The sequence below is a fragment of the Rana temporaria genome, chromosome 13, assembly GCF_905171775.1.
Source record: "Rana temporaria chromosome 13, aRanTem1.1, whole genome shotgun sequence".
Classification (NCBI taxonomy): Eukaryota; Metazoa; Chordata; class Amphibia; order Anura; family Ranidae; genus Rana; species Rana temporaria.
Window position 1 is genome coordinate 9528668 of NC_053501.1, and position 24544 is coordinate 9553211.

Below are 24544 nucleotides of genomic sequence, written 5' to 3' on the forward strand. Positions count from 1 at the left end.
ACGCGGGCGCGCGCATGCGTGCTAACTGCACTCTCACAGGAACAGGAGTCACTGGCCGTCTTCTACGGCCGCCATCTTGGATGTTGGCATGCCCTTCCTGACAGCAAGGAGCCATAGATGATAGGAGCCCCAAATTTTGACCAGTGGTGGGGTTTTTTCTTTTGATGTTTATGGCAGGTGAGGCTCTGCCTTACCTGCCTCCCCTGACTGCACATCCCTGAAGAGGCAGTGTTTTCAGGTGGGGCCCTGTTTACTGACAGGGCTCTAAGAGTGTGTGAATGATGCATTCTCATTGAGTTCCATCCCTTTAGTCTCTGTGTGAATTGTTGTTTCTCTTTTGAAGACAGCCATCCCCTGCCACGAGGTGGGCAACTTCTCCTGCAATCTAGTGGTCACCATGCGGCCGATTCCTCAGGCCAAATTGGATACAGCAGCGATAGCAACGCATCCTATGAAACAGTATCATGGGGCCCCTATCCATATCGGCTCCCCAGGTCAGTGGCTTGAGGTTTGGTTTTAGTGGTTTGAAGTAGTATTATACGTATGTTCAATCTTTTAGGTGGATTCAGAAAGACTTAGGCTGGCGTATCAGTAGATATGCCAGCCTAAGTCTGAATCTGCGCCAACGCAAATTTAAGCATATTCTGGTAACCAGATACGCTTAAATTAGGCTCAGATACGAGCGGCATAAGTGTCTTACACCGTCGTATCCTAAAGTTTACTTTTTAGGCTGACCGCTAGGTGGCGCTTCCATTGCGGTCGGCCTAGAATATGTAAATGAGTAGATACGCCGATTCACGAACGTACGCTTGCCCGACGCAGTAAAGATACGCCGTTTACGTAACGCACATCAAATAGCTGGACTAGTCAATGTTAAGTACGGCCGTCGTTCCCACGTCGAAATTTGAAAATTTTACGTTGTTTGCGTAAGTCGTCCGTGAATAGGGCTGGACGTAATTTACGTCCACGTTGAAACCAATACGACCATGCGGCGTACTTTGCCGCAATGCACACTGGGAACACTATGTACACGGACGGCGCATGCGCCGTTCGTAAAATACGTCAATCACGTCGGGTCACCCTCCATTAACATAAAACACGCCCCCTCAGCCGAATTTGAATTAGCCGCGCTTACGCCCGCCCGATTTATGCTACGCCGCCGTAACTTAGCAGGCAAGTACTTTGTGAATCATGTACTTGCCTCGCTAACTTACGGCGGCGTAGTGTAAACACGATACACTACGCCGCCGCAAAGTTAGGGCGGTCCATGTGAATCTAAGTATTTGTCTTTTATGGTCAGGGCTACTATAAAATGTTTTTTTTTTTTTGTCATCTAAATTTTAAATATTACACATTACTTTGATATAATTTTCTGTTTAGTCAGCAGAAGCTTTATTCTTCTTTTTCACAACATCGGCATTGTATTTTTATTGGTGTGCTGAGAGGAGCCTGTTTCATGTTCATGGGGCACCAATGAGTCATCTGTGCAGTGTCTTCTTCCCTATCCGTTGGTTTCAATCGGACAAACAGAGCGGCAAAGCAAGGTTCTTTATTAGTGCTATCTCTTGAACTATCTCCGAGTGCTCTGGGATTCCTTTGTCATGTATAAAATGTTTATTTGTAAAACTAGGATTTTTTTTTTTATGTGCATTCATATGAAATAAAAAAAGTAAATACATAAAATAAAATTAATCCAAAACCATTATATTCTACATGTAAAAAAAAAATTAATTCTAAAAGAAAGTAGTACACTTCCCTTCATACCCCTTTCCCAGCTGTTCATGGGCATTGGTTTCCCCAGCTGAAACTCCTGCCTGTGTTAACAGCAATATCACACTGCTGCTGCCAGAACTATTGAGCTTTAGCATAACATTACTGTAACAGAACGTCCCACACTCCGATTGAGTGTTTCCGTCATATACCGCTTCCTATCAGTCTGGATATAGATATCAGATATTCCAGCTGCCCTCAACACACAACGAGTCGAGACTTGTTTGTGTGCTGAACATGGAATGTTTAATAGAACCAAGAATACAATCTTATATACAGTTTAAAGAGGAGGTAACCAGAACATAAATTAACATGAGCTAATTAACTAATCATTTACCCAGATTGTATTAAATCTGGTTTTATTATATTAAAGCTGTATTCTTATAGTTTTTATAATATCCAAATGTCCTGACCTGTTCTCGTGCATGTCTATTTCTAGATCTCCTGGGTATAAAGGATCTTCAGAAAACAGATTATGGTGATCCAGTAGAGGCTCAGCCTGAGGATGTCCCCGTCTTCTGGGCTTGCGGTGTCACTGGTGTGGAAGCGGTCATAAGCTGCAGTACGTGTCACGGTATTCTCATATATTATACAGTTTGTTTCTTTATGTAGTGGTCACGTACCTGGTTGAGCCCAGGTTGATGAGAGTTCTTCCCTTACACCTCTTGTCCAGTTTCTCTTGGGGGGGTGATGATAGGGTATAACAGGGCACAGAGTGGCACAGGTGCCTGTAGGAGATCCATGTTGGCAGGGGTGGACTGACAACTAATGGGGCCCCCGGGCAATAGAAGATAATGGGGCCCCCGGGCAATAGAAGATAATGGGGCCCCCGGGCTTACAGATGGCCTCCACGCCAGGAGGCATTGCATAGGCAGGGCACCTAAAATCTCAGGATTTTCACATCAAAAGCATGTCGGTTTTGGACATATCAGGGACAGATGTAAAAAAAAACAAAGATTTTTACATACTGTCCCTGGTTTTATCGAGCCTGGCAACCCTGATGGGGCCCCCTAGTGGCATGGGGCCCTCGGGCAGTGCCCGAGAGTCCCAATGGTCAGTCCGCCCCTGCATGTTGGGATATCTTGTAGAAAAAGTGGAACTGAAGACAGAGCACTAGGCCAGATGGCAGATGCAGGATCTCGGATGCATGGTTAGATGGACAAGAGTCCGTAACAACCAAGCAACAGGCACACAGAATCCAGGGGACATGCGGTGAGGTGAGTGGCTGGGGAGGCACTGGCTAGTATCAGAGCCAGATATGCACAGGTTACATACGCCGTGATCATTAGAGTGAGAACAATAATTCTAGCACTAGACCTCCTCTGTAACTCTAAACATGTAACCTGTAAAAAAATATAAAGCGTCGCCTATGGAGATTTATAAGTAATGAAGTTTGGCGCCATTCCACAGGTGTGCGCAATTTTAAAGTGTAATAGGTATCTATTTACTCACAGTAACATCATCTTTCACATTAAAAAAAAAAAATCGAGCTAACGTTAGTGTTTTTTTTTTTTTATTCATGAAACTTCGAAAAAACGCGTAAAAAAAATTGCTGCGCAAGTACCATGTAACATAAAAATTTGCAACAACAACGATACCTGCAGCAACTGTTTTCTCCACACTTCAGCTGTCAGCAATGGTACAACGCTTTGAAAAGTTATTTACAAATTTAAATACATTTTATTTTGTTTTAATTTTGTGCTTTTTTCAGTGTGAAAAGTGTAAATATATGTTAAAGGTGTAAAAAATATGAATGAACTGAGTAAGTGCCGGTTCACACAGGGGCAACCCAAATTACAGTGTGACATAGAGGTGACTTCAGCGTGACTTTGAGCAACTTACAACGGTATGTACAGCGAAAAAAAAAAAAATACCAGCATACTGTAGCTGTCGGAAGTATGCTGCATGTAATGGTATATAGATGTTTTTTAGGGTGAACCTCCGCTTTAACAACCGATAATTTACGTTTTTTTTTTTTCCATTTCAGCTGTCAGTAGGAGAATCCTGCTGCCAGCTGAAAGAACCGAGCCTGGAATTATTGGTTTCAGGTAACTGAGCATTTGCACGAGTACTAATACTTGTGCAAATGCTTAGTATCGGCACCAATACTGGTATCGGTGCCACCCTATCAGGAACCATACATTATGCCAGTGCACAAGACTGTGTGAGTGAGTATTTAGTATGTCGATGTCTTCTGTTAAGACTCCGATGTGTAGTTCACATTGTGCCTTGGTGGTTTACTGTTAAGCAAAGCAGCTATCTTGAAATGTACCGTGGTGGCAAGATTTTGTAGTCTTTTAGCCAGATTCAGGGAGCGATACGCCGGCGTATCAGTAGATACGGCGTCATAACTCCGAATCTGCGCCGTCGTATATTTAAGCGTATTCTCAAATTGAGATACGCTTAAATGTTGCTAAGATACGACCGCCGGCGCCGTCGTATCTTAGCTGTCTGTTTACGCTGGCCGCTAGGGGCGTGTAAGCTGATTTACGCCTAGAATGCGTAAATCAGCGAGATACGCCTATTCACGAACGTACGCTTGCCCGTCGCAGTAAAGATACGCCGTTTACGTAAGGCGTTTTCAGGCGTAAAGATAAACCACCAAAAAGATGGCGCAGCCAATGTTAAGTATGGACGTCGGAACCGCGTCGAATTTTGAAATTTTGAAATTTTTACGCCGTTTGCGTAAGGCCCGGTACACACGAGCAAACATGTACGATGAAAGCGGTCCGTCGGACTGTTTTCACCGTACATGCCTGCCAGAGGGCTTCTGTACGATGGTTGTACTAACCATCGTACAGAAGTCTGCGCGTAAATAATACGCGGGGCGTGTCCGCGTCGTCGCCGCGACGATGACGCGTAGACGTGGGCGGGCCTGCCATTTAAAGGCTTCCACGCATGCGTTGAAGTCATTCGACGCATGCGAGGGACGGCGGGCGCTCGGACATGTACGGTAGGTCTGTACTGACGACCGTTCATGTCCGAGCGGGCAGGATTCCAGCGGACGGTTTTAAAACACGTCCAGGAATATTTGCCCGCTGGGAAAAGGCCCGGCGGGCAAATGTTTGCTGGAATTCGGCCCGCTCGCGCCTACACACGACCAAACATGTATGCTGAAACTGGCCCGCGGACCAGTTTCAGCATACATGTTTGGTCGTGTGTACGGGGCCTAAGTCGTCCGTGAATGGGGCTGACCGTAATTTACGTTCACGTCGAAACCAATGAGTCTTTGCGGCGTAATTTGGAGCATGCGCACTGGGTTACGTCCACGGACGGCGCATGCGCCGTACGTTCAAAACTTCAATTACGTGGGGTCATGCCTTATTATTATAAAACACGCCCACCTCTTCCCAATTTGAATTAGGCGCGCTTACACCGGCACATTTTACGCTACGCCGCCGTAACTTAGGACGCAAGTGCTTTGTGAATACAGCACTTGCCTCTCTAACTTGCGGCGGCGTAGCCTAAATACGATACGCTACGCCGGCTCAAACATACGCCGCCCTACGTGAATCTAAGTATTTGTGAATGTGGTTAGGCTGACCGCAACAATGAACTTCAGTAGACCCAGATTTCCTCTACCATATGTCATTTTATTTTTAGTATTTTGTAAGTTTGTGGAGATGTATGACTGATACAACATGGTTTATACCTTTCTCTTATAAAATACATTTCAATAAAAATTATTAGAATTTGAAAAAATAAATAAAAAGATGCGGGTCTATCTTAATCGGCCAATTTGGGGGGGCAAAGAACTCTTTTTTGATTCTCTTGAATTTTATAAATAGCGAGCTCATCATTGTATCTTCTCACTTCCAACCATTCAGCTGATCTTCTATGTCAGTGTGTATCATTGTAACGATCCGATCTTTACATTCTGATGTTTTCCTTTGTCTCTGTCTCAGAATCTCCCCTGGCATTCACACATTCTCCTGGCTGCATGTTCATCACAGACATAAAGAATGAGGAGGCACCAGAGTCCGACTCCGTCCAGACCCCCCTGGTCGTCCAGATCTCCTCTGATCCCCTACAGTACAGCCTGGTGTCACAGCGGGCAGCAGACAAGATCCGAGCGCTGGAGAAAATCATTGGAGTGGATCCAGGTAAACGCCGCAATGATCGTCATAAACACAAAAGATTTAAAAAGAAGAGCAGGAACTAACTTTGTCAAAGTACGGTAAAGCCAAAAGCAGTTCTGTCACCATTCTTGGTAAATAGGCATGCAAAATAATCTTCATCGGTGTCGCGGTCCGCAGATGGTAGCAAATCAGGGCCGCTGGAGATGCTCACAGGGCTGGAGGCGGTCTGCCCCCAAGCTGGCATCACTTCTGCCCTATATCCACGGGGTCCTGGACCTTCTCCTTCAGCCCTGTGAGCACTTCCAGCGGCCCTGAATTGCTACCATCAGCGGACCGGGACACCTATGTAGATTATTTCGCATTTGTGGCCAGCTATGTGCGCTATAAACAAAAATAGAGCGACAATTTTGAAAAATAAATAATATTTTTTGCTATAAGAAATATCCCCCAAAAATATATTACATTTTTTTTTTTTCCTCAGTTTAGGCCGATACTTATTCTTCTTCATTTTTTTCGTAATTTTTTTTTCGCAATAAGCGTTTATTGATTGGTTTGCGCAAAAGTTATAGCGTCTACAAAATAGGGGATAGTTTTATGACATTTTTATTAATATTTTTTTTTTTTTACTAGTAATGGCGGCGATCAGCCTTTTTTATCGGTACTGCGACCTTATGGCGGACACTTTTGACACATTTTTGGGACGATTGGCATTTTTATAGCGATCAGTGCTATAAAAATGCATTGGATTACTGTAAAAATGTCACCGGCAGGGAAGGGGTTAACACTAGGGGGGCGGGGAAGGGGTTAATTATGTTCCCTGGGTGTGTTCTAACTGAAGGGGGGGTGGGACTCACTAGGGGAAATGACTGATCGCTGTTTATACATTGTATGAACATGCGATCAGTCATTTCTCCCCCCTGACAGGACCGGGAGCTGTGTGTTTAAACACACAGCTACCGGTTCTAGCTCTGTAACGAGCGATCGCGGGTGCCCGGGGACGATCGCGCCCGCGTACCAGGGGCGAGCAGGGGGCGCGCGCGCGTACCCCTAGTGGCGGAAATGCAAAATCACACAATATTACGTGATTTTGCGCAGCCAAACTGGTCTGCCGCCGTAAAACTGCGGCGGCTGGTCGGCAAGCGGTTAAAAGACAAAAACCTAAGCATTAATTAATCACAAAACACATTTTCATTTCAATACAAGATCTTACCCTTAATTTAATACTTTCATTTGCTCCAGGTGACCGGGGAATAAAGAACCTTCTTGTCCGGGATGAGCTCCTGAAGTCTTGTTTGTCTCTATCTCATGCCAAATCCATCCTCATAACCACCGGCTTCCCCACCCACTTCCAGCACCAGCCTCCAGAGGAGAACGACGGACCACCCGGGGCAATCGCAATGGCGGCCATGCTGCAGGCTCTGGGGAAGAAGGTTGCCATCGTAACAGATGAGCGTGCCATTGATTTGAACAGGAGCATCATAGAGAAGGCCGTAGAGCAAGGTTGGTTTTTGCTTTTGTCCAAATTATCTCTTTGTCCAAAGTCACTTATATTACCGTATTTATCGGCGTATATCGCGCACTATTTTCCCCTTAAAATAAGGGGAAAATCGTGGGTGCGTGATATACGCCGATAGCCGCTTCTCGCGCTCAGTTTGAAATCCTGCGCCGACATATACCAAGTGCAGTACACTCGGGTACATTCGGCTAGTCTCAGCTTCGCTCGTGCTCACGCATAAACGTCACAGAGCGTGAGCGAAGCCGAGCCTTGCCGAATGTACCCGAGTGTACTGCACTCGGTATATGTTGGCGGAGGCGTTCGAACTGAGCGTGGGAAGCGGGGACTTGAGGCGCGCGCTGGAGAAGCCGGGAGGACACCATCGAGGCCGCAGACGGACGCCGGACCGGACGATGGACGCTGGGAAGACACCAAAACTGTAAGTAATAAAATCATATAACATTTTTTTTTTACAGGACAACTTTAGGGGTGTGCGGTATACGCGGGAGCGCGTTATACCGCGATAAATACGGTATTTAGTTTTAGAGCTTCTTCATATGTGTGCTGATTATGAAGAATGAAGCAATTCTAATGAATGCGCCTGTAGCATTTTTTTACATGTTTTTGTTGTATTTTTGAAGCTTTGAAAAGCTTCAAAAGAATGCATGATAAATGCCCCTAGAAGTGCTGCTTTTCTAGTGGGAAGTGCTTAAAGGGGTTGTAAAGGTACAATTTTTTTTCCTAAATATCTTCCTTTACCTTAGTGCAGTCCTCCTTCACTTACCTCATCCTTCCATTTTGCTTTTAAATGTCCTTATTTCTTCTGAGAAATCCTTACTTCCTGTTCTTCTGTCTGTAACTCCACACAGTAATGCAAGGCTTTCTCCCTGGTGTGAAGTGTTGTGTTCGCCCCCTCCCTTGGACAACAGGAGAGTCAGGACGCTCTCTACGTTGCAGATAGAGAAAGGAGCTGTGTGTTAGTGGGCGTCCTGAACAGGAAGTGAGGATTTCTCAGAAGAAATAAGGACATTTAAAAGCAAAATGGAAGGATGAGGTAAGTGAAGGAGGACTGCACTAAGGGAAAGGAAGCTATTTAGGAAAAAAAATTGTACCTTTACAACCCCTTTAAAGCGGATCTTCACTGCCTAGAAATAAGTAAAATTACAGCTGTTTGGCCTTAGGGGAAATTACAGAGCCCTTCTAAAAAAATAAATAAAACCCTGCAAAGCAATAGTTCTATATTCATTTGACTTTATTGTTTATCTCTTTCATCATATACACCTAAAAAAAAAATCTTGGGCCGCTGTCACACTGAGGCGTGGTGACGTCGGCAGTAAAGCTTTACCTTCATTTTTACGGGTGTGTGTGTGTGTGTATGTATGTGTGTGTGTGTGTGTGTGTGTGTGTGTGTATATATATATGTATGTGTGTGTGTGTAATATATATATATATATATATATATATATATATATATATATATATATATATATATATATTTTATTATTATTTATTTTTTCTTCTATATATTAGTTAACATGGTTTATATTAGGGTTGTCCCGATACTAGTATCTGTATCGGGACCGATACTGAGCATTTGCGCGAGTACTTGTACTCGCGCAAATGCTTCCCCCGATACTTTATTTTTTTTTCCTCTGAGTGGGGGCGGGGAGCGGTCGGAGAGGAGACAGAGAGGAAGGCGGAGAGGAAGGCGGAGAGGAAGGCGGAGAGGAGGCGGAGAGCAGAGCAGTCCTCGGGTATGTATAACATGCCACTGGAGGAGAGCTGCTGCCGCCGTCTAGTTGTTCGGCGCTCAGGGAACATAACAGCTTTCATTTGAATAGCTGTGTGTTCCCCGCCGTGCGACGTCATATCCCCTCCCCCTTGTCCGGGCACTTTGATAGACAGATCACCCGTCCCAGGGTTGGACGGGTGATCTGTGTACCAAAATGCCTGGACAAGGGGGAGGGGCTATATATGACGACGCGCGGCGGGGAGCACACAGCTATTCAAATGAAAGCCGAACAACTAGACGGCGGGGGGAGGGGGGCAGACCTACACAAAGCTGCATTTGGGGGGAGACACAAAGCTGCATTTGGGGGGAGACACAAAGCTGCATTTGGGGGGAGACACGGCTGCATTTGGGGGTAGACATGGCTGCATTTGGGGGTAGACATGGCTGCATTTGGGGGTAGACATGGGTGCATTTGGGGGTAGACATGGGTGCATTTGGGGGTAGACATGGCTGCATTTGGAGGTAGACATGGCTGCATTTGGGGGGAGACATGGCTGCATTTAAAAAAAAAGTATCGGTAATCGGTATCGGCGAGTACATGAAAAAAGTATCAGTACTTGTACTCGGTCCTAAAAAAGTGGTATCGGGACAACCCTAGTTTATATATATATATATATATATATATATATATATATATATATATATATATATATTAAATTTCTTATATTTATTCTTATTTTTATTATCATTATTATTAAAATGTACCTGTGAAAGTAAAAATAAGTAATATATCTTTTACTGTCAAAAAAAAAAAAAAAAGTAATATATTTAAATATTTATTCAAATATATAATTTATTCATATTTATTTTTGAACAGGAGTGCTGAAAACGCCTGTGCCTTTGTTATCTTACAAGGCGGATGCTCCAGATAGCGCTTTAAAATTCCTGTGTGGGAGTGAAGATCCGGCCTTGCCCAGGTTAGAAATACTGGCTGAGATTTTGTTTTATATGTCGTAAAATAGAAAACTCATTTAAAGAGAATCTAACAAAAAATAAATAAATAAATTCTAGCAGAGTTGCTAGGAGATCCTTACTGTGCCCAGGAACTAGGACCCATCCTCCAGACATGGCCCCTCTCTTCCTAAGCTCGTCTGTGTGAGAATGGGTATGGCCATTACTGTCCATCCCAGCATAGAGCACAGAAGTTGGAGGGCGGCAGGTACATTTCAACTTGGAGAAAAAGAGGTATTTTAAGGCAGTTTCCAGCTAAAATCTGTTCCTCCCTTTTTTTTCTGTAAAGGTGAGCTAACCCTTTAAGCAGTTGTTGAAAGGTACAAATGATAGATGGTACTGGGTTCCCGCTCGACTTGCTCATGCCGACCCGGGAAGTGGTGACAGATGCTTTCGCAACTGTGGACAAAGGGGGGGGGGTGTCCTCCATACCTGGTGATCCTGTCCCAAACTGGTGGGGTTTTGGTCCCGGTGACTCAATGTTCCCCTAACGTGGGAAGTTCCTTCACTGACTGCGCAGGCGCAAACTTCCCGACGGAAATCTCCGAGCCTCGCCCGGCATCCAGGCTCATTTTTTAACATCCCCGTGGATTGGAGGATGTTAAAAAAAAGAGCCAGGAGGCCGAGCAAGCCACTTACCTCGAAATCCACGTCGCCCTGGATGCCGGCCGTGGTTCAGAGATTTCCGTCAGCAAGTTTGCACCTGCGCAGTCCTTGAAGGAACTTTCCCGATAGCTGGAACCATCTCAGCACATCAGCTTGCGCATGCGCTGGAACTTCCACGATAGCTGGAACCAGCACGGCAGATCGCCGGTCTTGAGTCTGCTCCAGACCATGTTCCATCCAACGGCATGCAGAGATGCTATGTTGACCCTTTTGCATTGCCCAATACCTGGCTTATATGCGCCACAGCAGAAGCTGGCAACTTACCTTTTTATCTCTGCCAAACGGACCATAGCACAGGCCTGGAAGACCCCGGGCATTGGCTTCCAAGGGATAAAGTCATGTTTGACCGCTCTTAGACCCCTTTCACACTGCAGCGGTTTGCAGGCGCTATTGCTCTAAAAATAGCGCCTGCAAACCGACCCTAAACAGCCGCTGCTGTGTCTCCAGTGGAAAAGCCCTGAGGGCTTTCACACTGGAGCGGTGCGCTAGCAGGATGGTAAAAAAAAGTCCTGCAAGCAGCATCTTTGGAGCGGTGTGTATACCGCTCCTCCACCGCTCCAGCCCATTGAAATCAATGGGATACCTCGGCTATACCGCCGGCAAAGCGCCTCTGCAGAACGTGTCAAAAGTGTCCGATGTGTCCGTTGCAATGTCACGGTCACAATAAAAATCGCAGATCGCCGCCATTACTAGTAAAAAAAAAAATCTATCCCCTATTTTGTAGACGCTATAACCTTTGCGCAAACCAATCAATAGACGCTTATTGCGATTTTTTTATTTTTTTTACCAAAAATATGTAGAAGAAAACGGAGGATTTTTTTTTATTTGATATTTATTAAATCAAAAAGTAAAAAAATATTGTTTTTTTTTTTTCAAAATTGTCGCTCTTCTTTTGTTTATAGTGCAAAAAATAAAAACCGCAGAGGTGATCAAATACCACCAAACCAAAGCTCTATTTGTGGGGGGTAAAAACCTAGGGCCAGATCCACATACATATGGATCGGCACAGCGTATCAGAGATACACTACGCCGCCGTACCTTATCTGGCGTATATTCGAATCCTCGGCGAGTTTGCGCCGTAAGTTACGGCGGCGTAGTGTATTTCTGGCGGGTGAAATTGGGCGGGTTGGGGGCGGGTTTCATTTAAATGAATCGCGTCCCCGCGCCAAATGAATTGCGCATGCGTCGTCCAGAAATTTCCCGCCGTGCTTTGCACGAAATGACGTTGCAACGTCATTTTTAACTTAGACGTGAGTTACGTCCATCCCTATTCACGGACGACTTCCGCAAAAAAAAATAAAAAATTCAAATTTCGACGCAGGAACGACGGCCATACTTAACATGGCAAGTCTATCTATACGCCGCAAAATACCAGCTTTAACTATACGCCGGAAAAAGCCGACTACAGACGACGTTATAAAATGCGACGGCCGCACGTACGTTCGTGGATCATCGTAAATCGCTAATTTGCATACCCGACGCGGAAAACGACGCAAACTCCACCCATCGGGCGCCGAAGTATTGCATCTAAGATCCGAAGCCGTACGCCGGTCGGATCTAACCCAAATGCCGTTGTATCTTGGTTTGAGGATTCAAACTAAAGATACGACGCGGGAAATTTGAAAGTACGCCGGCGTATCAGTAGATACGCCGGCGTACTTCGTCTGTGGATCTGGCCCATAAAGATTTCATTTGGGTACAGTGTTGCATGACTGCGCAATTGTCTATCACACTTGCACTGGATCTTTCACACTCAATGGTCTAACCAATAAATAAATTGAAACAGAAAAGTGTAAATTATTTTCTTTTTAGGTTTGACCACTTGGTCGCCATAGAACGTGCTGGACGGGCCAAGGATGGTAATTATTACAACGCCAGGAAAATAAACATCAAACACTTGGTGGATCCCATCGACGACTTATTTGAGGCTGCACAGAATATCCGCGGTATATCGACGACCGGTATGTATGCGGATATTCCTGAATGTAGCTGTGCCGCCCTCCCGTGACGTCCCAGCAGTCATCCGGTGTTAATCTTCTCTTGGTAGGTATCGGCGATGGCGGGAATGAACTTGGTACCGGCAAGGTGAAGGAACTGGTGAAGAAGCATATCCCAAATGGTGACACCATAGCCTGCGACGTTGCTGCTGACTTTGTAGTTATCGCTGGTATGTTTTTAAAGGAAATCTATGGTCACAACATGCACTTTCATTTTATAACATCAGAATAGTAATAACGATACAAATAATAGTTCTATTTGACAATCCAATATGCAATTACATGAAAAATCTCCTTTATATTGTGAGTGCTGCCTGTCTGCTGGCCTGGCTGTCTCTTTCCACAACTTCCTGGATTCCCGACATGCTTTGGAGCTTCTCTTTTATTACCAAGGACTGCAGTACTGTATAGTTTTTTTTAAATATTTTAACCACTTAGGACCGGACCTTTAGGCTGCTAAAGGACCCGGCCAGTTTTTGCGATTCGGCACTGCGTCGCTTTAACTGACAATTGCGCGGTCGTGCGACGTGGCTCCCAAACAAAATTGGCGTCCTTTTTTTCCCCACAAATAGAGATTTCTTTTGGTGGTATTTGATCACCTCTGCGTTTTTTATTTTTTGCGCTATAAACAAAAATAGAGCGACAATTTCGAAAACAAAATCAATATTTTTTACTTTTTGCTATAATAAATATCCCCCAAAAATATATAAAAAAACATTTTTTTTCCTCAGTTTAGGCCGATGCGTCTTCTTCTACATATTTTTGGTAAAAAAAGAAATCGCAATAAGCGTTTATCGGTTGGTTTGCGCAAAATTTATAGCATTTACAAAATAGGGGATAGTTTTATTGCATTTTTCTTAATTTCTTTTTTTTACTACTAATGGCGGCGATCAGCGATTTTTTTTTTTTTCGTGACCGCGACATTATGGCGGACACATCGGACAATTTTGACACATTTTTGGGACCATTGGCATTTTCACAGCGAAAAGTGCTACAAAAATGCATTGTTTACTGTGAAATTGACAATTGCAGTTTGGGAGTTAACCACAGGGGGGCGATGAAGGGGTTGTGTGTGACCTCATTTGAGTTTACAACTGTAGGGGGGTGTGGCTGTAGGTCTGACGTCATCGATTGTGATTCCCTATAAAAGGGAACACATGATCAATGACAGCGCCACAGTGAAGAACGGGGAAGCTGTGTTTACACACAGCTCTCCCCGTTCTTCAGCTCCGGGGACCGATCGCGGGACTCCAGCGGCGATCGGGTCCACAGGTTCCACGGTCACGGAGCTTCGGACCGGGTTGCGGGCGCGCGCCCACGGCTGGGCACTTAAAGAGGACGTACATGTACGTGCTTGTGCCCAGCCGTGCCATTCTACCGACGTAAATGTGCAGGAGGCAGTCCTTAAAGCGGGGGTTCACCCTTAGAGGGCACTTTTTAGCCTTAGATTCCTGCTCCTTTTCTCTAGGGGAATCGGCTATTTGTTTTAAAATATGAGCATTACTTACCCGTTTACGAGATGCATCCTCTCCGTCGCTTCCGGGTATGGGCTGCGGGAATGGGCGTTCCTTCTTGATTGACAGTCTTCCGAGAGGCTTCCGACGGTCGCATCCATCGCGTCACGATTTTCCGTAAGAAGCCGAACGTCGGTGCGCAGGCGCAGTATAGAGCCGCACCGACGTTCGGCTTCTTTCGGCTACTAGTGACGATATGGATGCGACCGTCGGAAGCCTCTCGGAAGACTGTCAATCAAGAAGGAACGCCCGCTCCCGAAGACCCATACCCGGAAGCGACGGAAGAAGATGCATCTCGAAAACGGGTAAGTACGGATCATATTTTAATACAAATAGCCGATTCCCCTAGACCGAACGAGCAGGAATCTAAGGGGAAAAGGGGAAACATTTTATAAATGGGTGAACTCCCGCTTTAAGTGGTTAAAAGGGTTGTAAAGGTACAATTTTTTTTTTTCCTAAATATCTTCCTTTACCTTAGTGCAGTCCTCCTTCACTTACCTCATCCTTCCATTTTGCTTTTAAATGTCCTTATTTCTTCTGAGAAATTCTCACTTCCTGTTCTTCTGTCTGTAACTCCACACAGTAATGTGAGGCTTTCTCCCTGGTGTGGAGTGTCGTTCTCGCCCCCTCCCTTGGACTACAGGAGAGTCAGGACGCCCACTAACACACAGCTCCTTTCTCTATCTGCAACATAGAGAGCATCCTGACTCTCCTGTTGTCCAAGGGAGGGGGTGAGAACGACACTCCACACCAGGGAGAAAGCCTTGCATTACTGTGTGGAGTTACAGACAGAAGAACAGGAAGTGAGGATTTCTCAGAAGAAATAAGGACATTTAAAAGCAAAATGGAAGGATGAGGTAAGTGAAGGAGGACGGCACTAAGGTAAAGGAAGCTATTTAGGAGAAAAAAAATTGTACCTTTACAACCCCTTTAATGAGAAAACAATACCACATTTTGGCCACAAGATGGCACTGATAATACAAGCATTATTTTCTTACAAAAATTACAGTGACATCTCATTCAGCTGGCATAAATGCTTCTGACATTTGTTTAAAACATAGACACTCTAGTGCATGTCCAAAGTCCGGCCCGTGGGCCAATTGTGGCCCGGCGTTCCGGTTTCAAATGGCCCTACTGTTAGTTTGGCTATATATGTCTTTTGTGGCCCCCAACTAATCCCCAAGCGCCGCTGGGGCCACAAAACATATATACCTTTTATTTATGTTATATATGTGCCCCGGAGGGGACAGGGAGGGGGCGGGACGAGCGCCGACAGAATAGATACAGTGAGAATTTCCTTTTTACATGGCGGCTGTAATAGGAAGTCCCGCTTTATTAAAGAGGCCGCTGAGAAAAACAATGTTTTATGTAATCTGTTGGCGCTCGTCCCGCCCCCTCCATGTCCCCTCTGAGGCTGCAGAGGGGCATGGATCAGGCTGCACTGATGGCAATGGTAAGGCTGCATTTGAGGCTGCATTAATGGCAATGGTGAGGCTGCAGTCATGTCAATGGCGAGGCTGCGTTCATGTCAATGGCGAGGCTGCGTTCATGTCAATGGTGAGGCTGCATTCATGTCAATGGTGAGGCTGCATTCATGTCAATGGTGAGGGGGGGGGGGGGGGGCTGAATAAAAATGCCCGCCACACATATTTATTTGTAAGAAAAACATTGAAACCCATTTATCATTTTCCTTCCACTTCAAAATGATGTGCCACTTTGTGTTGGTCCATCACATAAAATCCAAATAAAATACATTTTCCTTTTTGGTTGTAACATGAGAAAATTTGGAAAATTTCAAGGGGGTATGAATACTTTTTCAAGGCACATGACTAAAAGAGACCCTAAAGCCCCGTAAACACGCGCTCGAATATCAGGTGACGTCAACCGGTTCAATAAAAATTGTCTGAAATTCGGCCCATGTGTAGGGCCGCCGGTCCGACAGAAGCCACCTGTTCAAGTGGCTTCTGTCGGACGAGCATGCTAGAAAACCAGCAACTGACTGGTTCCTGATCAGCTCAGCAGGGGAGATCGCTGTACTAACGTCGGATCATTAGTACAGCAGCTCCGACCGGAGCGAACAGTTTTTTTTTTTTTTTTCCAACCTGCCTTAGTGTCTTATGCGCTAACTCTTTTTTTTGCAGAAAATAATACTGATTTGACAGTTTTGTCTCCTAGGTGTGTCTAACTGGGGAGGTTATGCCGTATCCTGCGCCTTGTATCTCTTGAATACCTGTGAGATTCATGAGCGATACCTGAGAAGAGCCGTTGGATTCCCCAGGTTGTCAGAGAGAGAGAGCTGGGTGTCCTCCCTGCCTTCTGTCAGTAAGGTGAGAGTTTCACAAACACAAATCGGAGTTAAAAATTGGACTTCACACCTAATGAGTACTGCAGAACATGGCTGGTTGTTAAAAATGTAAATAAAGTAATGCACTCACATTTGTGAAGAGAGGGTAGACCAGGGTTGCCAACCGCCAGTAAATTTACTGATAATTTGTAAAAATCATTGATTTTTTTACAACTGCCAGTAAATATCAGGGGCTGATAATTTCATGCCGTGTTGACTTTTTAAGTGTAAATCAAGCTCATTACTTTGTTCTAGGTATTGTCAGTGTTTCCATATCATGTTTATACTGTTTAACCCAGGGGTCTTAAACTCAAATTACCTGAGGGCCACAAGACAAGTTTTCATATACCATGGGGGGCCGCATACAAACTTTCAAACTTCAAAAACAACAGTACTGGTGTCAGCGAGCACATTATTACCACCAACACTGGTGTAAGCAGGCGCATTTTTACCCCCAGCACTGGTGTCAGTGGATGCATTATTAACCCTGACCACTACACACCGACCACTACACATCACACTGACCACTACATACTGACAACTACACACTGACCACTACACTGCACACTGACCACTACACTGCACACTACACTGACCACTGAACACTACACACTGACCACTACACGATGACCACTACACACCCCACCACACACTGACCACTCACCATCAGGGCACAGCACATCAGGTCACAGAGCCCAGCACATTAGGGCACAGCGCACATCAGGGTACATGGGGCGCATCAGGGTACATGGGGCGCATTAAGGCACATCAGGGTACATGGGGCGCATTAAGGCACATTAGGGTACATGGGGCACAAACAGGGTACATGGGGATCATGAGGGCATAATCAGGGTACATGGAGCACATGACGTCACAATCGGGGTACACGGGGGCACAATCGGGGTACATGGGGGCACAATCGGGGTACACGGGGGCACAATCGGGGTACACGAGGTCACAATCAGGGCACATGAGGTCACAATCAGGGCACATGGGACACAATCAGGGCACAATTCAGGGTACATGGGGCACATTAAGGCACATCAGGGTACATGGGGCACATCAGGGTACATGGGGAACATGAGGTCACAATCGGGGTACAGGAAGCGTCTCTGTCATAAGTTCACTTCTCTGTCTCACGCTGTGGCTGCTCCCCGTCCCCGGCAGCCCCCCCCCCTCTTCTCGTCCATCCCAGGTGATAGCACAAGCAAATGGGGATGGACGAGAAGAGAGGGGGGGCTGCCGGGGGGCGGGGAGCAGCCGTAGCGTGAGACAGAGAAGTGAACTTATGACAGAGACGCTTCCTGCGCTTCTCTGCATGTGAAGGAAATCTACTCCCCCCACTTCCGCGGCACCCTCCGCCCTGCCTGCGGGCCATTTATAACCAGTCCGCGGGCCGGTACTTTGAGACCACTGGTTTAACCACTTCCCGCCCGGTCAATAGGCAATTGACGTCCGGGAAGTGGTTGTGAAATCCTGACTGGACGTCCTGCAGGATTTCATGCCGGCGCGCGCCCGTGGGGGTGCATCTCCGATCTCGGTAAAGAGCCTCTGGCGGAGGCTCTTTACCACGTGATCAGCCGTGTCCAACCACGGTTGATCACGATGTAAACAGGAAGAGCCGTTGATCGGCTCTTCCTCACTCGCGTCTGACAGACGCGAGTAGAGGAGAGACGATCGGCGGCTCTCCTGACAGGGGGGTTTGCGCAGCCCCCCCTCGGATGCCAACACTGGACCACCAGGGAGTGCCCCCCCAGTGCTCAATAGAGCAAAAAACAAAGAAAAAAAAATAACACAATCGATGCCAATCAGTGCCCACAAATGGGCACTGGCTGAAATGATGCCCAGCAATGCCATCAGTGCCACCCCTCAGTGTCCATTAGTGCCACCCAGTGTCCAGTGCCACCTCTTAGTGCCCATCTATGCCCAATGCCCATCTCAGTGCCCATCTGTGCCACCCATCAGTGCTGCCTATGAGTGCCCATCAGTGCAGCATATCAGTGCCACCTCATCGGTGCCCATCAGTGCCGCCATATCAGTGCCCATAATTGAAGAAGAAAACGTACTTATTTACAAACAAAATTAACAGAAAAAAATCTAAATTGTCTGTCTTTTTTTAGTTGCTGCGCAAAAAATAAAATCGTAGAGGTGATCAATTACCACCAAAAGAAAGCTCTATTTGTGGGAACAAAATGCTAAAAATTTCATTTGGGTACAGTGTAGCACGACCGCGCAATTTTCATTCAAATTGCGCCAGCGCTGAAACCTGAAAATTGGCTTGGGCAGGAAGGTGCGTAAGTGCCCGGTATGGAAGTGGTTAAATATTCACTGTGTTAGTTTTCAATAGGAGTTCTGTCATTCCTCAGGTTGCCAGTAAAAAATGTGCTCCGCCAGTAAACTTTCCATGTTTCGTCAGTAAAAAATGCTGCGGTAGGTTGACAACCCTGGGGTAGATATGTCACCCATAGAAGGGTTGTCCTCTAATAGAAGAGGTCAGCAGGTAAGCGGCTAAAGTTTGCAGAGATTGGCCAGGAAGCTGCTGGAATGTAGGGACAGGCCTAGGCAGAGGTTGGTAGGCACGCGGCTGAAATAAGCTGATGTGAGCCAGGAGGCTGCTGGATTGCGATGAGCGCGGATCGCTGTAGCTAGTGGAGCTAGAACACAAGCAGCCAGCTGACACAGTGGATCCCAGGAGCCCTCAGCCTGCTCGGTAACACTCGGCTGTGGTCAGGAATGACATCACTCTGTAAGAGAGCATGGTTATGCGTTTTGGGGTCCTGCCCCTTTGTCAAACCAGTGGGAGGCCTGAAACGCGTAACCACAGTTACCAATAGTGACGTCATCCCTGACCAAAGCCGAGCGTTGCTGAGTGTGCTGAGGGCTCCCAGAAGCCGCTGTACCAGCTGGCTGCTTTGCGTTACATTTCTACTAGCTACAGCGGTCCTGCTCATCAGGATCCAGCAGCCTCCTGGCATAATATGAACAAAGGCTATCCCCCTATAGTAGGGAAAACTACAAGTCCCATGAGACCCTGACAATCACAGGCATGACTCCTAGAGGCAGAGGCATGATGGGACCTGTAGTTTTGCCACAGCTGGAAGGCCGAGGTTGCCTACCCCTGCTCTATAGTGTGTACTTGCCTCAATCCAGAGCACTGAGTGCCATTTCTCTCTGTTGCCTCTTTCCTCTATCACAGGGGTCTCCAAACTTTCTAAACAAAGGGCCAGATTACAGTTCTTCAGACTTAACGGGGGCCGGACTGTGGCCATCGGGAGTAGAAAAGGTCCCGATTATCAGTGGGAATAAACAGTGCCCCATCTTTGGTGTCAGTGGGAGGAACCATGTCCCATCATTGGTGTCATTAAGCCCCATTTTCTGGTGTTATTGCAAGGAATTGTGTCCCATCGTTCGTCTCATTGGAGGAATTGTGTCCCATCGTTCGTCTCATTGGAGGAATTGTGCACCATCATTGGTGTTAGTGGGTCGAATTACCGTATTTATCGGGGTATTGCGCGCTCCGGCAAAAGTGGACCCGACATTCCTGTGAAAAAAAGATTTTAGTACTTACAGTTTTGGTGTCTTGCGCGGCGTCCATCGGCGGCCTCGTCGGCTCCGGCATCCGTCTGCGGCTTCGGTGGTGTCGTCCTCGTCGGGTCTGGTGTCCATCTGCGGTGTCCTCCCCGCTCGATCTCCGCTTCCCGCGCTGAGTTTGAACTACTGCGCCGGCATATACCGAGCACAGTGCACTCGTGGATAGTCGGGCAGGCTCGGCTCCTCTCGCGGTTCAAACTCGGCGCGGGAAGCGGGTATCGGCGTATATCGCGCACCCACGATTTTGCCCTGAATTTCAGGGCAAAAAAGTGCGCGGTATACGCCGATAAATACGGTACGTCCTATTGTTGGTATTGGTGTTTAAAAATAGTGCCCCAAGGGCCAGATCAAAGCAAGCAAAGGGCCGCATCTGGCCCCCGGGCCGCAGTTTGGAGACCACTGCTCTATCAGCATGAGTCACTTCTGACAAATTTTCCTGACACCAAATGAAAAAAATGGGGAGGGAGCTCCAAGGGATTGACAGCCTCAGCTCTGTTCCTGTGAGCTGTGTGAAGGGGGTTGTGTCTTTTCCCTCCAATCGGCTCTCAGAGCTCTCCTCGCTGACCTCTGCAGAGTGTAACTTCAACTCTCCGCCCCTCTTTTTCTGAAAGTTTTAAAATTCTGTATTTGTATTAGATGTAGAGAAGAGAAGACTGCAGATAAACAGGTACGACTTATATAGGAGGAATTGTTTCATCTCTGTGCATTACCTGAGGCCAGTCGCTGCACTAGGTATATGTAAGGGTAGCGTGGATGCATTTAATGTCCCAAAGACTTTTAACAGGTGTCTAGGACCTTGTGTAGGGTAACCTCCCTTCCCCCACCCTCGGCATGACTGGGAAAAGCTGAGAATGGCATTTCAGCTGAACTACTTTCATCAGCATGAGATCTCCATATAGGAGTGTGAGGAATAGATTACATTATTTGTGTCTCTGGCCGCTCAGCTGAAGAGTTGGGCTTTGGGTGGGTGGTTTCTTCTTGCTGGGTCCATGGATGCCATTGAGGGATCAAAGCCTGCTCCTTTACCATCCAGTGTCTCTTCAAACACTTATGGATTCCCTTTGTCCTAAAAGGTGAAACAATCAGTTTTTCAGAATCAGTGGCCCAGATTCAAGAAGCAATTGCGCCCGTGTAACCATAGGTTACACGGCGCAATTGCTTACTTGCTCCGGTGTAACGAGTGCTCCTGATTCAGGAACCTCGTTACACCGACTGTAGCCTAAAATGCCACGCAGATTTTAGGCTGCATTCTTGCGTGGGCCGCTAGGGGGCGCTCCCATTGTGATCAGCGTGTAGTATGCAAATTGCATACTACCACTGATTCACAAACTTGCGCGGGCCCTGCGCAAGCCAGGTACGGAGTTTCCGTACGGCAACTTTAGCGCAAGGCTGCCCCTTCTAATAGTAGGGGCAGCCAATGCTAAAGTATAGCCGCCGCTCCCGCGACGTGAAATTTTAATTTCACGTCGTTTGCGTAAGTGATTCGTGAATGCCGCTGGACACCATTCACGTTCACTTTGAAGCAAATGACGTCCTTGCGACGTCATTTGCCGCAATGCACGTCGGGAAAGTTTCCCGACGGAGCATGCGCTGTACGCTCGGCGCGGGAGCGCGCCTAATTTAAATGATTCCCGCCCTCGGCGGGATCATTTACATTGCGCGCGCTTACACCGGGCAATTTTGCCGGTGCGCCCTCGAAATTTACGGAGCTACTGCTCCGTGAATCGAGGGCAGCGCAAAATATTTGCGAGGGCGCAGGGCAAAATCGTTGCCCTGCTCCCCCGCAAATATCGCGCAAATGTACCTGAATCTGGGCCAGTGTTTACATTTTTTTTTATTTACTTATTATAGGAGGAGAAGCTGCTGGAGATATTAATCCAACATGGAGTCCGCAGCGGAAAGACGGCAAGCTTGGCCATGGAGGTTGATGCGCTTCCATTCTTCAACACCCATTCTGACATGATCAAGAGTCTTCTGGATGTTACATTGTAACCCGCAGGAGTGTCAGCAGGCCACACTCGCCTGCCCCGCACACCTTATATACTGGGGCCCGGTGTCTCTGTACTGTCACCAGGCCACACCCACCTGCACCGCACACCTTATACCGGGGTCCGGTGTCTCTGTACTGTCACCAGGTCAGACCCACCTGCACCGCACACCTTATACCGGGGCCCAGTGTCTCTGTACTGTCACCAGGCCACACCCACCTGCACCGCACACCTTATACCGGGGTCCGGTGTCTCTGTACTGTCACCAGGCCACACCCACCTGCCCCGCACACCTTATACCGGGGTCCGGTGTCTCTGTACTGTCACCAGGTCACACCCACCTGCACCGCACACCTTATACCGGGGTCCGGTGTCTCTGTACTGTCACCAGATTACACCCACCTGCACACCTTACCTTATACTGGTGTCCGGTGTCTCTGTACTGTGACTAGGCCACACCCACCTGCACCGCACACCTTATACCGGGGCCCAGTGTCTCTGTACTGTCACCAGGCCACACACACCTGCCCCGCACACCTTATACCGGGGCCCAGTGTCTCTGTACTGTCACCAAGTCACACCCACCTGCCCCGCACACCTTATACCGGGGCCCGGTGTCTCTGTACTGTCACCAGGTCACACCCACCTGCACCGCACACCTTATACCGGGGTCCGGTGTCTCTGTACTGTCACCAGGTCACACCCACCTGCACCGCACACCTTATACTGGGGCCCGGCGTCTCTGTACTGTCACCAGGTCACACCCACCTGCACCGCACACCTTATACCGGTGTCTCTGTACTGTCACCAGGTCACATCCACCTGCAACGAACACCTTATACTGGGGCCCAGTGTCTCTGTACTGTCACCAGGTCACATCCACCTGCCCCGCACACCTTATACTGGGGTCCGGTGTCTCTGTACGGTCACCAGGTTAGACCCACCTGCACCGCACACCTTATACCGGGGCCCAGTGTCTCTGTACTGTCACCAGGCCACACACCTTATACTGGGGCCCAGTGTCTCTGTACTGTCACCAGGTCACACCCACCTGCACCGCACACCTTATACCGGGGCCCAGTGTCTCTGTACTGTCACCAGGCCACACACCTTATACTGGGGCCCAGTGTCTCTGTACTGTCACCAGGTCACACCCACCTGCACCGCACACCTTATACCGGGGCCCGGTGTCTCTGTACTGTCACCAGGTCACACCCACCTGCACCACACACCTTATACTGGTGTCCGGTGTCTCTGTACTGTCACCAGGTCACACCCACCTGCACCACACACCTTATACTGGTGTCCGGTGTCTCTGTACTGTCACCAGGTCACACCCACCTGCACCGCACACCTTATACCGGGGTCCGGTGTCTCTGTACTGTCACCAGATTACACCCACCTGCACACCTTACCTTATACTGGTGTCCGGTGTCTCTGTACTGTGACTAGGCCACACCCACCTGCACCGCACACCTTATACCGGGGCCCAGTGTCTCTGTACTGTCACCAGGCCACACACACCTGCCCCGCACACCTTATACTGGGGCCCGGTGTCTCTGTACTGTCACCAGGTCACACCCACCTGCACCGCACACCTTATACCGGTGTCTCTGTACTGTCACCAGGTCACACCCACCTGCACCGCACACCTTATACCGGGGCCCAGTGTCTCTGTACTGTCACCAGGTCACACCCACCTGCACCGCACACCTTATACCGGGGCCCAGTGTCTCTGTACTGTCACCAGGTCACACCCACCTGCACCACACACCTTATACCGGGGCCCGGTGTCTCTGTACTGTCACCAGGCCACACCCACCTGCCCCGCACACCTTATACTGGGGCCCGGTGTCTCTGTACTGTCACCAGACCACACCCACCTGCACCGCACACCTTATACTGGGGTCCGGTGTCTCTGTACTGTCACCAGGTCACACCCACCTGCCCCGCACACCTTATACTGGGGTCCGGTGTCTCTGTACGGTCACCAGGTTAGACCCACCTGCACCGCACACCTTATACCGGGGCCCAGTGTCTCTGTACTGTCACCAGGCCACACACCTTATACTGGGGCCCAGTGTCTCTGTACTGTCACCAGGTCACACCCACCTGCACCGCACACCTTATACCGGGGCCCAGTGTCTCTGTACTGTCACCAGGCCACACACCTTATACTGGGGCCCAGTGTCTCTGTACTGTCACCAGGTCACACCCACCTGCACCGCACACCTTATACCGGGGCCCGGTGTCTCTGTACTGTCACCAGGTCACACCCACCTGCACCACACACCTTATACTGGTGTCCGGTGTCTCTGTACTGTCACCAGGTCACACCCACCTGCACCACACACCTT

General features: G+C 47.9%; 1 protein-coding gene across 4 annotated transcripts in view; it reads left to right on the plus strand.

Moving 5' to 3' along the window:
• The window catches only part of DGLUCY (D-glutamate cyclase), a 41099-nt gene extending 17854 nt beyond the window's left edge, over positions 1-23245 (plus strand). For 2 of the 4 annotated variants that reach the window (XM_040333940.1, XM_040333939.1), the window contains exons 5-13: positions 344-494; positions 2210-2332; positions 5676-5873; positions 7089-7349; positions 9954-10053; positions 12566-12714; positions 12801-12920; positions 16440-16591; positions 22051-22574. In XM_040333940.1, the coding sequence (XP_040189874.1) occupies positions 344-494; positions 2210-2332; positions 5676-5873; positions 7089-7349; positions 9954-10053; positions 12566-12714; positions 12801-12920; positions 16440-16591; positions 22051-22191 (1395 nt within the window). In that variant the 3' untranslated portion in view covers positions 22192-22574. Of the gene's footprint in view, positions 1-343; positions 495-2209; positions 2333-5675; positions 5874-7088; positions 7350-9953; positions 10054-12565; positions 12715-12800; positions 12921-16426; positions 16592-22050; positions 22575-23227 lie in introns of those variants that run through there. The other 2 variants (XR_005744844.1, XM_040333941.1) reach the window with 2 other exon arrangements.
• Positions 23246-24544: the final 1299 nt, after the last annotated feature.